The 15,151-nt window shown below is 51.0% G+C and overlaps 1 protein-coding gene across 1 annotated transcript in view; it reads right to left on the bottom strand.

The window, feature by feature from the left end:
- The window catches only part of LOC102052627 (uncharacterized), a 77,437-nt gene that overhangs the window by 60,075 nt on the left and 2,211 nt on the right, over positions 1-15,151 (bottom strand). The window contains 20 exon segments of the mRNA XM_055728313.1: positions 976-1,006; positions 1,427-1,584; positions 1,833-2,032; positions 2,554-2,733; positions 3,022-3,210; positions 3,760-3,942; positions 4,421-4,600; positions 5,096-5,275; positions 6,941-7,410; positions 8,320-8,474; positions 8,665-8,834; positions 8,990-9,169; positions 9,458-9,646; positions 9,989-10,171; positions 11,184-11,381; positions 11,852-12,040; positions 12,602-12,784; positions 13,388-13,600; positions 14,003-14,088; positions 14,635-14,734. Of these exon segments, the coding sequence (XP_055584288.1) occupies positions 976-1,006; positions 1,427-1,584; positions 1,833-2,032; positions 2,554-2,733; positions 3,022-3,210; positions 3,760-3,942; positions 4,421-4,600; positions 5,096-5,275; positions 6,941-7,410; positions 8,320-8,474; positions 8,665-8,834; positions 8,990-9,169; positions 9,458-9,646; positions 9,989-10,171; positions 11,184-11,381; positions 11,852-12,040; positions 12,602-12,784; positions 13,388-13,600; positions 14,003-14,088; positions 14,635-14,734 (3,617 nt within the window).

The following is a 15,151-nucleotide window of genomic DNA, read 5'->3' as shown; positions in this document are numbered from 1 at the left end:
GCACGCTCCTTGGTACATGTGGGACGTAACACCCAGCTCTTATTCATGCTTATGGGTTTCGAGCCTGGCACAGGGAGATAAGGCACTTTCTGTTTGCAGCCCCAGGTGAGCTCAACGCGGAGGGAAGCGAGGTGCCACACCAGGAAGGTGCAGCCCTGCTCTCCTCGTGGTGCAGGGAGGACAGGAGTGGGTCGGAGCGCCTCTCATTGCAGAGATCCTCACCAGGTTGTGGTGAAACACAGGATGTGTTACCAAAGCATCTTTCTGCGTGAAGATGGGAGACACAATCTCTTCCTTGGGTGTGGTGCTTTAGGTTCTAGTAACATTTAAAGCAACTCTAACAACTCATAACACCAAGCATCTGGCAATGATACACTGCTGTAAATCACTCGTGCAGGAGGTGAATGCTCTCCCTTCTCCCACGGAGCCCAGGCACCAGCAGCTCCCTGAGCACCCTGAGGACCAGCCCAGGCTGCTGGGACTCAGCTCTCCATCAGAACCATCATTGGAACTGGAAATCTGCCTAATTTACAGCCAACATGACAGATTAAGAGATAACCCAGGTTATACCTCCATCTTTATTGTAATCCTGCAGGGAAGGGCTGCACCACAGGGTGACATAAACTGATCATCATTTATTAAGCAATAAGAATAATCTTTGCCCTCTGATTCTGTACACTTAAACATACAACATCTACTCTTAGCATTTGCTTGCCAGAAATAGGGACGTGGAAGATGACACCAAGAGAGATTGCTGAGCCAGAAACCTGTTGCCTCTTTTGAATCCAGGGATTAAAAAAAAAAAAATGGTAATAGAAGCCTTTACAAATGCACTTCTTCTATGTAACCACCCTTAACCAGATGAAGAGCAATCACGAGCTAGATTACAGGAAATCCCATAGCTAAATGCTCACTTCACTACTATTTCTAGATAGAAAAAAATCTGCTAATGCTATGACAGGCTGAGTTCAGTACCGGCAGAGGGTGCAGCATGTGTGCAAACCACCTGCCGGAAGATTACAGCAAAAGCACCTTCAGACAGAACCGCTGGACATGTGTCTCAGCTAGAAGTTTACTTGTACGGATGTCAGTGCCCCTTCCCTCGGCTTAGCATGGTTTGTGCAGTGACTCAGAGAAGCTCTATTTAATCTCTTACTGTGCTTCCTAATACATAATGTGAAACAATACATTTGTTAAATAGCGAATCAGGCTTGTCAGATTCAAGGAAAAGAGCAAAGAGCCCTCTATGCTCTAGCATCCAGCACGGCAAAAGCAGTCTCCCAAACACTGGTTATTGTTCCTCTGGCTATAGGCATGCAAGCATGAACCGTAAACTCACCGAGAACCTTCTTATAGATATTGCAACTACACAAACTGCATGTTCATCAAAGGAAAAGTGATCGTTACGGTGTGTTACAGGACTCACTCGTCCAGGCCTTCTAGTTCCACCTTCAGCTTTTTAATCTCCAGGAAGAGTTTTTGTATTTCCAGCAGGGTTTTCACTTCTGCTATAGGCACACCACATTCAAAGACTGTTTTAATATGATTAATCTCTTCGCACACATCAGCATCACCTTCTTTCTTCTGTTAAAAAACAAAACAAAACAAACCCCAGAAAAAGGCATGTAAGGTTGCACTGCAGCAGGTGGAGAGCCACCCACTCCTCAGCTTTGAGTCCGATCTGCCCCACTCGCCATGCACTGCCCCCAACACAGACTGCATCCCTCATCGGTACCCCAAAGCAGAAGCTTTTAAAAAGTTTAAGCAGTTATTTTTCTTATTAGAAGTCAGACAACATCCATCCAGGTACTCAGCTAGACTATGGTACTTACACACTTGGGCAATGGTGTCCAGTTGCCATCCGGCAAGCATGTGGCTGTCCTGGAGCCATCTAAAGACACGTCTCCATCGTCTGAAAAGTGGTACCCATCAAGGCATTCAAAAGTAACTGTCGCATTTGGTTGGTACCACATTTTAGTATCTGAAGGGCTTTTCAGCTTTCCATTAGCCACTTGTGGTTGTGGACACAGAACTGAAAGGAAAACCCAGAGCAGAAGGCAGCTCAGCAAGCGGGTCAGCATGATGGAGGGAGAAAAACCTACCAAGTTTGTGAAAAATGAGCCAGTGCAGGTGAACTTTAGTCTGGGGAGCTGTGAAACCAAACACTAAAGCAAAGTTACTTCCCCAAGCCCTTCAAGAGGGGAGGGTGAAGGTCAGAGCAGCCTCTGAGAGGTGTTACACACTTGCTGTTTTCTGAGAGCATCTCGGTTCAGACATCCATTCGTAAGAGTCTGCGGAACCAACACTTGTCAGTAAGAACGTGTGCTGAAGAGTAACGATGGTGTCTCCTGACCTGTCTGCGAGCCTCCTTTACACGGCACCATCGAGAAAAATTCAGCTATTCCCTAGTAAGCATCAGCTTTGGAAGTTTTTTCTTCTACAAAGAGGGGAAGGCACTAAGGGAGCCCCAAGGACAGACAGCTACACAGTGCTGCACCCCAACCTCCCTGCACCGTCACAGGGCCGCCGACTGTGCCCGGGGCTGGCACGCACCTGGCTGGCAGGTGGGCAGGGGGGGGTGCCAGGCGCCGTCGGCCAGGCACCGGCTCTCAGCATCACCGTGCAGCATGAAGCCTTCGTCACAGGAGAACCGCACGGCCGCCCCGTAGGGAAACGTGAACCTCTGCGGCGTCATCCTTCCCCTCTCGACTGCGGGCTTGGGGCACCGGACCACTGCGGGAAGAGAGCGGAGCTGGGAGCGCTGCCTTTGCCTGCTGCCCTTCCCAGGGACAACGGCAGCCAGGGCAGGCGGGGCAGAGCCGCTCCGCTGACCGGCCGGTGGCCATCAGCCCAGCAGAGCCGCGCTCTCCTGTTTCCACAGGGATCAGCCCCGGTCCGGAGCTGTCGAGCCAAAGCAGCGGGATCTCCCAGCAGCCCCGCTCGCTTTTCATCTCGCGTCGAGCGCTAATATTGCACCCAGGTCCTCCTCCAGTCTGAGCCCGTACGGGAGAAATGCCTCACCCCTGCACTCCGGGGCAGGTCCGCTCCACGCCAGGGTCACCCCGTCGTCGGAGGTGCAGTAGATGGAGGCGTCCCCGATGAGGGACAGACCCTCCGCGCAGCTGTACTTGACTTCTAAGCCGTAGGGGAACTGCTCCTTTCTCAAGCCCGAGTGCTGCCCGTTGGTGACTTTTGGAGGCGGACCACAAACTATGACAGAACAGAGAGAGGAAAAATTAAGATTTTCTTCGTTCAGTCAGAGGGATGGTAGTGCAGGGATATAACAGAAGCCAGTTCCCAACGTTTATACTTAAGGCTGCTCTCCTCAAAAGTCCTCCTCACTGTTCCCAGTTCCCAGACTGGCCCAGCTAACCACAGCGACCTGCCGGCACAGCACGGCCAGTAGTGCCACATGTGCCTCCATCCCCTCCCATCAGCCCTTCCCTTCTCCCCTCCTCTTTTCCATGAGAACTGACCCTGCTTATAAACAGGGTCAGGGAATTGTGGGTCTCATAACCCCCTTGAACAGTCCTCTGAGAAAGGGCTGCAAGTCCCATTACTCAACACATGTAACCAATTTCAGTTCCGATAGAAGATGAAAACATCAAAGCGGTTCAATGCTGTCACTTGGACCCCTTCTCTTCCCACCACCTTCTCTGAGAAGTGATGCTCAGGTTATGCAGTTTTCTTCCTGCTCTTCCTACCCGCTGCAGAGATGCAAGTCCCAGCACCCGCCGTGCCCACGCCGTTCACACTCACCGCTGTCGCAGTACGGCACCGGCGGTCTCCACGTCCCGTCGGACCAGCACTGGACCCTCTGGCTGCCCCTTAGCACGTAGCCAGGCTCGCACTGAAATTCTGCCTGGTGCCCAAAGGTGTATTCGGCTTTCCTGGGGGTGATCTCTCTCCCGTGCTGGATTGCCGGGCTGGGACACTGCACCTCTGAGGAACACCAACATCAGAAAGAGCTTCTGCGGTTTGGGTCAGAAGGGGAGAGCAGGAGACAGTCACACAGCGAGTGTTTTCCCACCGTGGTGGCTTGCTGACCCAGAAAACTTGCCAGGCTGCCTGTTAATGCTGACAGACAACTCTAACCAGACCTGGCACACTGAGGGATGGTAATTATGTGATAACAACCATTTATTTTGGAAGGCAGAATGAGCCAAGCCCTGTGATTAGCTATGAACTGTGCTGAAGCGATGGTATGTTACTGGCTGCATTGCTGCACCATTGTTTGAACAGATAAATCATCAATGTGAGTTGCAGCTGTTTCCTTTCACCCTCGCTACCCTTCGAACAGCAAAATTATTATTAGTGAGAGCCAAAGCACTGCTCAACACGGTCCTCGTGGCAAGCAGCACTATCTCCACATCATTAAATTCGTGCTTTGTTGGCAAAGCCAAGGAAATGGCAGACTTACTCTGGCAGAGCTTTGGGATTACGGACCATGTGAAATTTTTAAGACAAGTCGTTATCGGAGATACTTCGGGGAGCAAAGTGTACCCGGATCTGCAGAAGTAGGTCACGATTGTTCCAACTGGAAACTCGCGCTGAGGGTTTCGGTCCGCGTGGTCAACAGCCGGAGGGTAGGGACAGTGACCTGGTGCCAGAGCAGGGGACAACACGGACCCTCAGAGCTGGAAGATCTTCCCCAGAGACTCACTGGGGATGAAGCTGAGCCTCTGGGGGAGCCCAGCCTGCCCCCTGGGCAAGGATAGAAACCCCAGCAAGCAGCAAGGGAGAGCAGCGACCCTGAGCATCACTGTGGGATGTGGCGAGGGTAAACTGAAATGGAAAAAAATAACGGTGATGAATTCACCAAAGGATGCGGTGAATCTAACAAGTCTTTATTCCCATATGCTTTAGCATCTCGATGGGTGGACCATGCAGTAAGGTGGGACAGCCCCACCAGGACAGCCCGGCCATGTCACCCAGGGGCAAAGAAAGAGCAGAGGGGAATGCTGCCACCAAAGAGCTCACTGGGGTGCCCACCCTTCAGCCCCTCTCCTGCAAACACTGCCCATGCTTCTAGAAAAATACCAGCAGCCAATTATACCTGGGAGAGAAGGTGAGGAGAAGAGAGATCTGTACATACCGAGGGTGCAGGCGGGCACCCGTGGATGCCATCTGCCACTGCTCAGGCATCGCACAGCCGTGGTGCCACCGACGGGGACATAGCCTGCATCACACTTGAGTGTGGCTGTGCTGCCGTAGGTGAAATTCTGTGCAGGTTTCAGCTGTCCGTGCGTGATATCTGGGACGGGACACTGAACCTCTGTGGATCACCAAAAAACAGGGCTTTGCAGGGGTATTCTTACCGAGCATAGCTACAGTGGCCAGTGCTCACTGCACCTCTAGTAAGAGAAGACGAATCAGTTTAACAACTGCAGCAGTGAAGGCAGAGAGATTAGGGGCAATAAGCATGCTTGAGCAGGCGTCATCAGTGCGACTCAAAGCATGTAGCGCTTCCATTGCACACAATCCAACGCTGTTTCTGCCCTTTCCTACTAGCAGTGGCTCCAGCAGGTCACAGTATGACTTACCTGCACACCCAGGGATGGAGTCACACCAGGGTGCTGGCAGCTCACTGTCAGCTTCGCAATATTCCCCAACTAAATAACCTCTGCCACACACGCACATCGCTAGTGTCCCAAGAAAAGCTTCTTTGTTCAGCTACATTATCTCCCAGGAGAATTATTTTGGGGTTGGTCACAAAGTGCAATAATAAATTAAACTAAAAGTAGCTGCAGCTGGGATTCCCCGTGCTTGCAATGGGTGCTGGCAGGTCACCAGGACACGGTGCGCCTCTGTTAAAAACATACCTGGTTCACACCATGGGACAGCAGCACCCACCCCACGCGCTGCCACGCCGGCATCGTGCCGGGGCAGTGCTGACAACGCTGCCTTTGATACCAACACCCATGGAAAGACCATCTCTGTACTCAGATCTATCTTCTCCAGGCTCCAGCTTAGGTATTGGCACCCCTGTTGGTAATGCTTGGATTTGGACTGAGAAGCACCGTGAATTTTAAAAAAATAATTAAATATTTAAAATAAAATTAAAAAAATAAAAATAATAAAGATAAAAAGAAAAATATAAATACAAAAATTTAAAAGGAACTGAAAAAAAAAAGGGTTTAAAGGCAGTGCTAGCAGCTGGGGGCAGCAGATGCCTTGCAGGGACGCGCTGGGGTTGCTATGCATGCTGGAGAAGGTTCTCAAAAGGCCTGTTTTTAAAGGAACTGTCAATGTTCAGGCAGAAACTGAGTTATTCCTCTTCCTAGAGACATAATCAGCAAACCCCCACTCCTCCTCTACTGAAGCCAGCCTGCGGGATGTATGACCAGCTGCCTTCAGCATGTCTGTAGGCTGCCTCAGGGCTCAAGCATCAACCTTGGTCCTGATACCACTCAAACTGCTAACTATAGCCCCCGTAATTAAATCATAAAACCTATTACCTGTCTAATTGACTCTCCCCATCTTACAGTAAGGTCATCCTCTGACCCTGGGAACATCTCAGCTACCGCATGGATGATGGAGGCAAAGGGTGCTGCGCTCCCTGCGCCCAGGTTCTGAACTCCATCCAGACCAGGAGAAATTCTGCAGACGCAGGACCTGGCCCCGGGCTGTCCCGGGGATGAGCTCGAGCCTCTGAGCCAGCTGTACTTAACACGGGTCCCAGGGGTATCCCTACTCCAATTTAAGAATTTTGGAAAGCACTGGGAATTCTGGGTGGCTCTTTGCGAGAAGTGCAGCTAGAGAGGAGAAATGGGCAGCTAGCAGCATCCTTACCAGGACATCAGGCACAAAAAGGGTAGCAGTGACCCCAGCCAGAGGAAGGTCTGCCGCTGGATTTTACTAACCTGGTTATTACATACATGACCCATAAGCAAAGCTGAGCCACAGAAGCAAGGAAAGCAAGCAGGGGAACGGCACTCACCGAGACTCCCAGACGGCTGCAGCACAAGCACCAGCACTGCCAGGAGCTGCCCTGGCCGGTGCAGAAACGCTGGCATGGTGCTGGGAGCTGCCGGGTCAGCGCCGTGGGAAGGACAGCTACCCCCAGCCGAAAGCCTGCCAGGGAAGGGGAAGCAGCTATGGGAAGTTGGGGACAGGCCAGACGAGCCACGCCACCGCTGTAACCCCCAGCCCTCCTGACCTGCCCAAGGCGAGGGCTGCCCTCCCTGAGCTCTCCAGTAAGGATGCGCCACGGAAGGGCACGCTGCTCTGCTCTGCTTCTTCCCCAGTGGGGACAGTGGGAACAAAGCTATTTTACAGCTAGAACCACTCTGCAGCACCCTGGCCTCATTTCTGAGGCCCAGGGAGCTGCTGGTCGGTGCGCTGGGCAGTGCTGCCCATTTACTTTGCCTCTTCACCCCAGGGGCAGGCAGGGTGGGGGGGGACAGGCAGCTGTGCAACCCCTCCTACACCCCTGCACTGCACTCAGGGAATAGCAGCCCTCCCTGCCTAATGGAGCAATGGTTATTGAAGCGCCTCTTTCCTTTAAAATAGATAGGCTAGGGTTATTAAAAGCCAGACACAGCTGTCTTTACAATTGCAGCTTTATTATAATCTGGTGGTGAAGGAGTACTGAGCACACATCTTGTGATCAGACAACAGAGCACTTCCCCTTTTACTAGATGTTGCAGGAAAAGGGAAAAAAAAAAAAAGGCCATTCCTTTCTTTGCACTTTTCTTTCCAACAACCACTCTTGGTGCACACCCAGAGATGCACAGGTGGCACCACCGTAGCCTCAGGCACACCTGTCCTGCTCGGATGGAAACCTGGCATTTTCCATTTGCTAGAAGACAGGCTTTGGCATTTTCTTCATTGTGCGTGCTCTAAAGGTCACAGCTAGTTAGGCAGTTAAGTGCTTGTTCACAGTAATGAATGCAATGGATATGAGCAGGGCAGTGGGCTATACTGGCTTGCAGCTGAAGGGGTGCAGCAGCTGTGGGGCAAACACAGGCTGGTGGCTCTCAGCAGGTTCATGTACAGTGCCTGCTCAGCCCTGACAAAAATTTACTTCTCACTCACTTCCTTTCTAATTGCGCACTCATCAGTATAACAAACATACCTAAATGTAAAGCTTTAAAATGTATAAAGTGATGTCCAAACCTACCCCACCGAGCTCTAACAGAATGAGCCAGAAGTCACTTTCTGACTCCCCAATACGACCAACTGGTCCTTGACTGATTGGTAGATTTGTTCTGGCTACTTAAGTATTAGCACAAACAGCAAAGTCATAAAGAGACCCTCAGTCAGCACGATTATTCAACATGCAAAGAAGACTGTTCGTATGAGACCAGTGACAACAGTCAGCCATATACTGGGGTTTTTAGCTCCTTCTCAAGTTTCTGGATCTCCAGGTGCAGTTTCTGCACTTCCAGCAGAGTTTTCAGTTCTGTCAGAGGAACTCCACACTCGAAAGCCTCCCTATTTCGAAGAATCTTCTCACATGTATCACGCTTTTTCTTTAAGAAAACAAAGAGAGAGGGCATGAGACTGCTGCAGGGACCTATGTGTGGAGCATCCCCCTCCTCCTGCAGCCCCCCAGCCAGCCCAGCCCTACCATAACGAAGCATCCACGTTCCTGAAGTCGGACCAGCGCTATTCCAGGCTAGAGACGGGACAAGATACAGACAGAACCTGCGTGGTACTTACACATGTGGGCTTTGGCGTCCAAGTGCCATTAGCTGAGCAGGTGATTTCTGAATTCCTTACAAGGCGGCCATCAACTCTGCAGTAGAAGGACAGCGTTTCATTCACCTCGTACCATTGTTTTCGAGTATACATCACTAGGTTATCCTGTCCTGAGGGTTGGTAACATCGAACTGAAAGGAAAAACGCATGCCAAACAATAACATAAGGGGAGGAGACGGAGGAGAAAATGCCCTGCAAATCCCACCCGTTGCTGGTGATTCAAAGGAGCAGCACCCCTGGCCTGTGCAGACCAGCTGCAGGGCATCAGCCCGGGGCTGGCACGCACCTGGCTGGCAGGTGGGCAGGGGGGGGTGCCAGGCGCCGTCGGCCAGGCACCGGCTCTCAGCATCACCGTGCAGCATGAAGCCTTCGTCACAGGAGAACCGCACGGCCGCCCCGTAGGGAAACGTGAACCTCTGCGGCGTCATCCTTCCCCTCTCGACTGCGGGCTTGGGGCACCGGACCACTGCGGGAAGAGAGCGGAGCTGGGAGCGCTGCCTTTGCCTGCTGCCCTTCCCAGGGACAACGGCAGCCAGGGCAGGCGGGGCAGAGCCGCTCTGCTGACCGGCCGGTGGCCATCAGCCCAGCAGAGCCGCGCTCTCCTGTTTCCACAGGGATCAGCCCCGGTCCGGAGCTGTCGAGCCAAAGCAGCGGGATCTCCCAGCAGCCCCGCTCGCTTTTCATCTCGCGTCGAGCGCTAATATTGCACCCAGGTCCTCCTCCAGTCTGAGCCCGTACGGGAGAAATGCCTCACCCCTGCACTCCGGGGCAGGTCCGCTCCACGCCAGGGTCACCCCGTCGTCGGAGGTGCAGTAGATGGAGGCGTCCCCGATGAGGGACAGACCCTCCGCGCAGCTGTACGTCACCTCCGTGCCGTAGGGAAACTGCTCCTTTCTCAAGCCTGAGTGCTGCCCGTTGGTGACTTTTGGAGGCGGGTCACAGACTGCAGAAGAAAGGGAATTAATACAAAAAGAAACACATAGTTATCATATTCAGGTGAGAATCGAAATTGCTTCTGGCAAACCAGAACAAGGGTTAACGTCATGTTTGTAGTGTGACAACTTCACACCAATTTGCTGCCTGGCTTCTTGCCTCTTACACCAGCTCAAGGCTCCCACTTCTCGCTCTGCTCCCACCTGGGGCACATTTCCAGAGAGGACACCTGAACGCTTTGAGCCCACCAGCCGGTGATGATCGCCCCGTTTCCCTGAAGGCAGGTCACCTACTGATGCTGTTTCTGAATGCTGATGCCCGAGATTCCCTCTCAGCGCTGAGTCACACACACCTTTATCACAGAATGGTAACGGGGGAGCCCAGCTCTCATCAGCCTGGCACTCGGTCAGGTCCTGGCCCCGAAGGACATAGCCCGAATCACATGCCAGCCTCAGCTGGGTCCCAGTGGTGTAGTCATTTTTGCTTTTGTAAACCTCTCTCGCATGAGCAGTATCTGGCTTTGGACAACGAGGTTCTAGAAACAACAGAAAATAAAGGATATCAGGTATTATCAGAAAGAACTCCAGTGAAGATGCTTTCTATGGAGAAGACAGTTATCAAGAACATCTGAATCCTGGATAAAAAAAAAAAGGTGACTGTCACCCAGCTGCAGGTCTCAATCCTTACTTTGTAAGTCTAGAGTTTCTGCTTCTACAAATCAGGTTTCCTGAGGCTGTTGGGAAAGGCACATGCTGCAGAGCTGGCTCCATGCCTGACCGAGCGTCCCCTCAGGGCTCAGCACCCCGCACCGTTATCACCCCAGGGACTGCAGCCCCTGCTTTCCCTGTGCTCGGGAGGCTGCCGAGCACCTCACAGGCTGCGTTAGGGCCAGGACAAGGAATGGTCCATGCCCTGATGCTGGTGGCTGCCCTGTGAGGTAGAGAAGGCTCTTTCCTCCTGGGCAAGGTTTTCCTGAGCTTTTGGGCTCAGGCCACCTCCAGCAGCTTGCTGACACTGCTGTGGTGCTGAGGTTACTCATTTCAGCAGTATCAGTTATTTATGCTGTTGCATTTTCTTTTGGGAGGGGAAATGCATCGAGAACATCCGCTGCTTCCAAGCCTCATGTCAGCAAACCAGCCCCGCTGCCATCCACAGCACAAACCACATCCCCTTCCAGCTGGGTAAATGTCTCCCAGGCTTTTTAGGAACCTGCTAAAGCCTCTAAACCCTCCCACAACCCAATCCTTTGTATCCCACCTCCCCAGACACCAGCGCAGCCCCCTTGCCAAAGCCCTGTACTTCTCCCACAGCCATCCTTCAGCAATATAGCAATTTGGCGCTCTCGCTGCCTATTTCTTCCAAGTTAACACATCAGGACTAGATCTGGGGATATACGGCTGCGGAGCAAAATTCTCCTTGGCTACTACTACCATCATCTAAGGCCACATGTAGATTTTTCTGCAAATGTCAGCAGACAGCTACGCTGTACAGAGTGACCCAAACCTGCGCTGTCACCAAGTCAAGATGCTTCACCGCTTCTCACCTACCTGGAATGCACTCTGGTACTGCTGGATCCCACTGACCATCACTCGTACACTGAAGCACGACACTTTTACTATGACCTTTGAAAGCATAGCCACTGTTACATATAATTTCCAGTCTGTCTCCATACACATAATTGTCTTTATCTTCCCATACGTGTAAGGGCCTTCCATTCCTGATGTCTGGATTTGGGCAACGGATTCCTGGGAAATGCCAAACATCAGCAAGTGTGAATCCACAGCAAAGACAGCTGGATGACAACAGAACCATGGTAAACAGAAGGATGAATGCTTTGTAAATCAAAGGTACATCACAACACTAAATCTGCCCCAGCACAGCCCCTGGGCTCTCCTGAGAGATGGGGCATTTGCAAGGCACTCTGCAACTGCAGCCTCCCCTGGGATGGAGCAGGGGGCCCTCCGCACTGCAATGACTTTTCCCACAGGTTCAAGGGATTAGAAAGCAGAGAGGAAACTCTGTGGCTGGGGAATAAATCACGGGAGTTCAAGAGTCACAGCAAAGACCAGAGACGCGCCACGCTGGGCACCCAGAGCATCCCCCTTCTCTCCGTGACCCTGCGATCTGCACAACAGCAGACCACGTATAGTTTCTTCATTCAGGAATAATTTTGCCAAATTGCAAGGGTCAGCAAGCCAAAGGAACGTACACTTACTTTCACAAGCAGGTGGAATTTCAGTCCACGTAAAATCCGGCAGACACTTAACGTGCCGCGTGTTTTCTCCCAGGCTGAACTTGTAGCCCTCCCTGCACTCGTAGGTAACCACAGACCCCGCAGGAAAGAGATTGCCGGCAAGTTTTGCTTTAACAGCATTATACACATCTGGAGGGTCCTCACAGCTGCCTAGAAACAAAATACCAATTTAGGGACCTTGCCAGTGATACATCAGCGAGGCCTATAGTGGTTTTTAATGGAAGAGATTGGATCTGGGTAAAAATTGTGGGCTCACACTGTTCGTTCTGAGATGCACTTAATCGTCTGAGCTCAGTAACGCCGAAAAGTGAATGCAAGGGAGACAAATGAAAACATACGAATCATTTCGGGCTGCATGGTAATTTCCACTGTTGTAATGAGATGTAATTTCTAATAAAGTTTATATTATCTAGGGCTTTACCAATAAACTTTAAAAATATTAAATACAGAAAGGTTAATTTACTCCTTTTGAATTCTACTGAGAAATGCTCACCGGCTTGAACGGGACAAGCCTTTAGTCTCCATGGCCCCAAGTCACAAATTCCTAAAGTCACCTTAGCGCTGCAGTGAGATCAGCAAAAAAAAAAAAAAAAAAAATTAAAAATCCAAAAAGTTAAACCTTGGAGCCATCACTTTCATGACCTACTGCTTTCTTAGATGTGTGGGAATTTCAACGAAGCAAAGCTGCCGGATCAGGCCCGCCACACTTACTGAGCTGGCAGCGCGGCAGCGGAGGGTCCCAGAGGCCATTCTCTTTGCACATGGATGCATCGCTGCCGTTAATGGTGTAGCGGAAGTTACAGTCGAACACGACGGTGTCTCTGAAGGTGTACTCGGGCCGGTACCCGCTCAGAAGCCTCCCGTTCTGCACGCTGGGATGCTCACAGTTAATCACTGCATCAGGGAAACACCATCGCTTAGGAAATCAGCAGTTAGGCTCAAAGAAGGAGATGAAGGTATTAAAAGCATTCTTGGAGCGTAAGATGTGTTCACCCAAAAGGCTGAAAATGACATGACAAGGTAGCGGGCTGATGAGATATTTTTGTATATCTCACGCCATTTTACAGCATTTTTTTATTTCACACTTTTTATTATGGCAAAGCGTAAAAAGAACATAGGGAAAGCAGCAGGTATCACAGCAGCCTTCTGAATTTTTTGCAGGCATCATGTTTTACACAAGCCGGCAGGTAAGATGCATTGTCTGGTCTGCTGACACTAATGCAGTCCCCTTCCCCTGTCCCTGCTGACTTGGTGACAGCGAGCAGTCATGGTCCCTCTGATGGGACCCCCTGGTTCCTGCTACCGCTACCAAACTCAGAGGGTCTCATCTGCAAGAGATGATTCCAGCAACATAAAGGAGACAGATGGCTCCAAGGAAAAAAAGAACCACCTCTAGCAGACGGGGCAGTGGGCAGCGGAGAAGCAGCTACGGCTGGTGCTGCTGCAGTGCCCTGGTGAGCCTGCAAGCACCTTGCCTCGTGCATGGGAGCAGCTCACCTTTGCACTCTGGGGCTGGCTTGTTCCAGACACCATTTAAGTTATCTGTGGTTGTACAGAAGATAGAAGCGTCCCCCACCAGCGAGAAAGGTCTCTCTCCCCTTCTGACACTGTGGCACTGGTAAGTGACGGACGCTCCGTATTCAAAGAGCTCTTTGCCAGCTCCGCTGTGCTTGCCGTTAGCTATTTCTGGAGGGGGTAGACACGGTATTGCTGGGGAAGGGAGGGGGAAACAGTAGAGGGAAGGGAAGAGAGAGAAAGTTTGGAATTAGTTTTGAGCCACAAGTCTGGTATGAAAAAACACGAGGTACCAGAAGGGTCAGAAACTAAGGGCAGGTCTCCAGGGAGCTGCACAGCAGCTCACAGGCAGCAGAGCTCTGACCCAGACACCGAGTGGGTTTGGGATACACCAGTCTTACATGCAGCTGCCTTACTCCCAGATAGTGACTCCATATTTCTGCAGGAATGATGCAGGAAGTAAAACAGAAAGAAAAATATCTTTCCAGATTCCACCATGCATCAAACTGCTGAAATCCTCAGCAGGGGAATGTGACTGCTGCTTTATCCATCCCCTGTAACATTTAAGCAGTAGATCAGTTAGGGAGCTCCACTTACGCTCGCAGATGGGAATATCTCTGTCCCATGTAACAATCTCGTCTTTAAGCACACAGTGGATCTGGGAATTTCCAATCAGTCTGTACCTGTGTGAAATAGGGGAGAGGGAATTACATCAGGACTGAGTTTGTCAAGCGTTACCTATAACATCACCACCAGGATGGTTTTGGCTTCCTTATCATGATGACAACTGATCAGAAATTTGCCATCAGTGTCATTTTATCAATGATAACCTGGCTTTTGACAAAAGCATTTTTAAAAATGAAAAAAACCTTTTTTGTGGTATCTAAGAAAAGAAGTTGACTTCATCAGCCAGCTGTAGCTATCACTACAGCTCTGAGCTGAGTATTCATATTTTTTCTTCAAAATATACCAGAACATTGGGAATGGTTTAGAAAGGGCCAGGAGAGTGAAGCTGAGTTTGAAAGAACTGCCTCAAAGCGTGAGATTAAGAAAACTCAGTCAGTCTTAAAGCTCTCAGAGGAAAGCTTGAGGGAGATTTCAGTCACAGTCCGCAATTACGTGCGCCAGTAAGGCTTCGGACAGCACACACAGGCTTTAATCTAGAGCAAAAAGACTTGAGAAAGGCCGCTGGGAAGAAGAGGACCCATGCCCAAGTGCTCCGAGCTTACCCCATGTTGCAGGTGAAGTTCACTGCTGAACCAAAAGTGAACTTCCCTGTCAGGAGGAGTCTGCCGTTGGCCGGCTCGCCAGGGTAGCTGCACAGCTTTGCTGGGGGACAACAGGACTGCAGTTAGTTCTTATTTCAGTTTCTTGAAGACCCAGGAAAATGCAGCACGAAAGCAGAAGACTCCTCCAACACTGAGCAAGGGCACAGAGCAGAGACCTCTGGATTTCCCCTCCAATCCTAAGTTATTCCACGATACACGATGCTGCTAAGACTTGCATCACGACCCGCAGCCAGCCTTTGTGGTCCGAGTGGCATTTTGCAGTGACAGCCTTTCTTCACAGCTAAAGCACTCTCCTACTGCAAGTCTGAAATCCCTTTTTTTTTTGAACCAAGTGCCTGAGCAGAGCATCTTCTGAGCCAGCAATCAAGCACAGCCAGCATCAAAGCAGATCCCAGCTTTTGCCATCATTGCCAGCACTTTGCAGAACACAACTGGTGCTTCACATCGGGTCACTCAT

Source organism: Falco cherrug, chromosome 16, assembly GCF_023634085.1.
Source record: "Falco cherrug isolate bFalChe1 chromosome 16, bFalChe1.pri, whole genome shotgun sequence".
Classification (NCBI taxonomy): domain Eukaryota; kingdom Metazoa; phylum Chordata; class Aves; order Falconiformes; family Falconidae; genus Falco; species Falco cherrug.
Note: the sequence above shows the minus strand (reverse complement) of the source record. Positions and strands in the feature narration are given on the sequence as shown.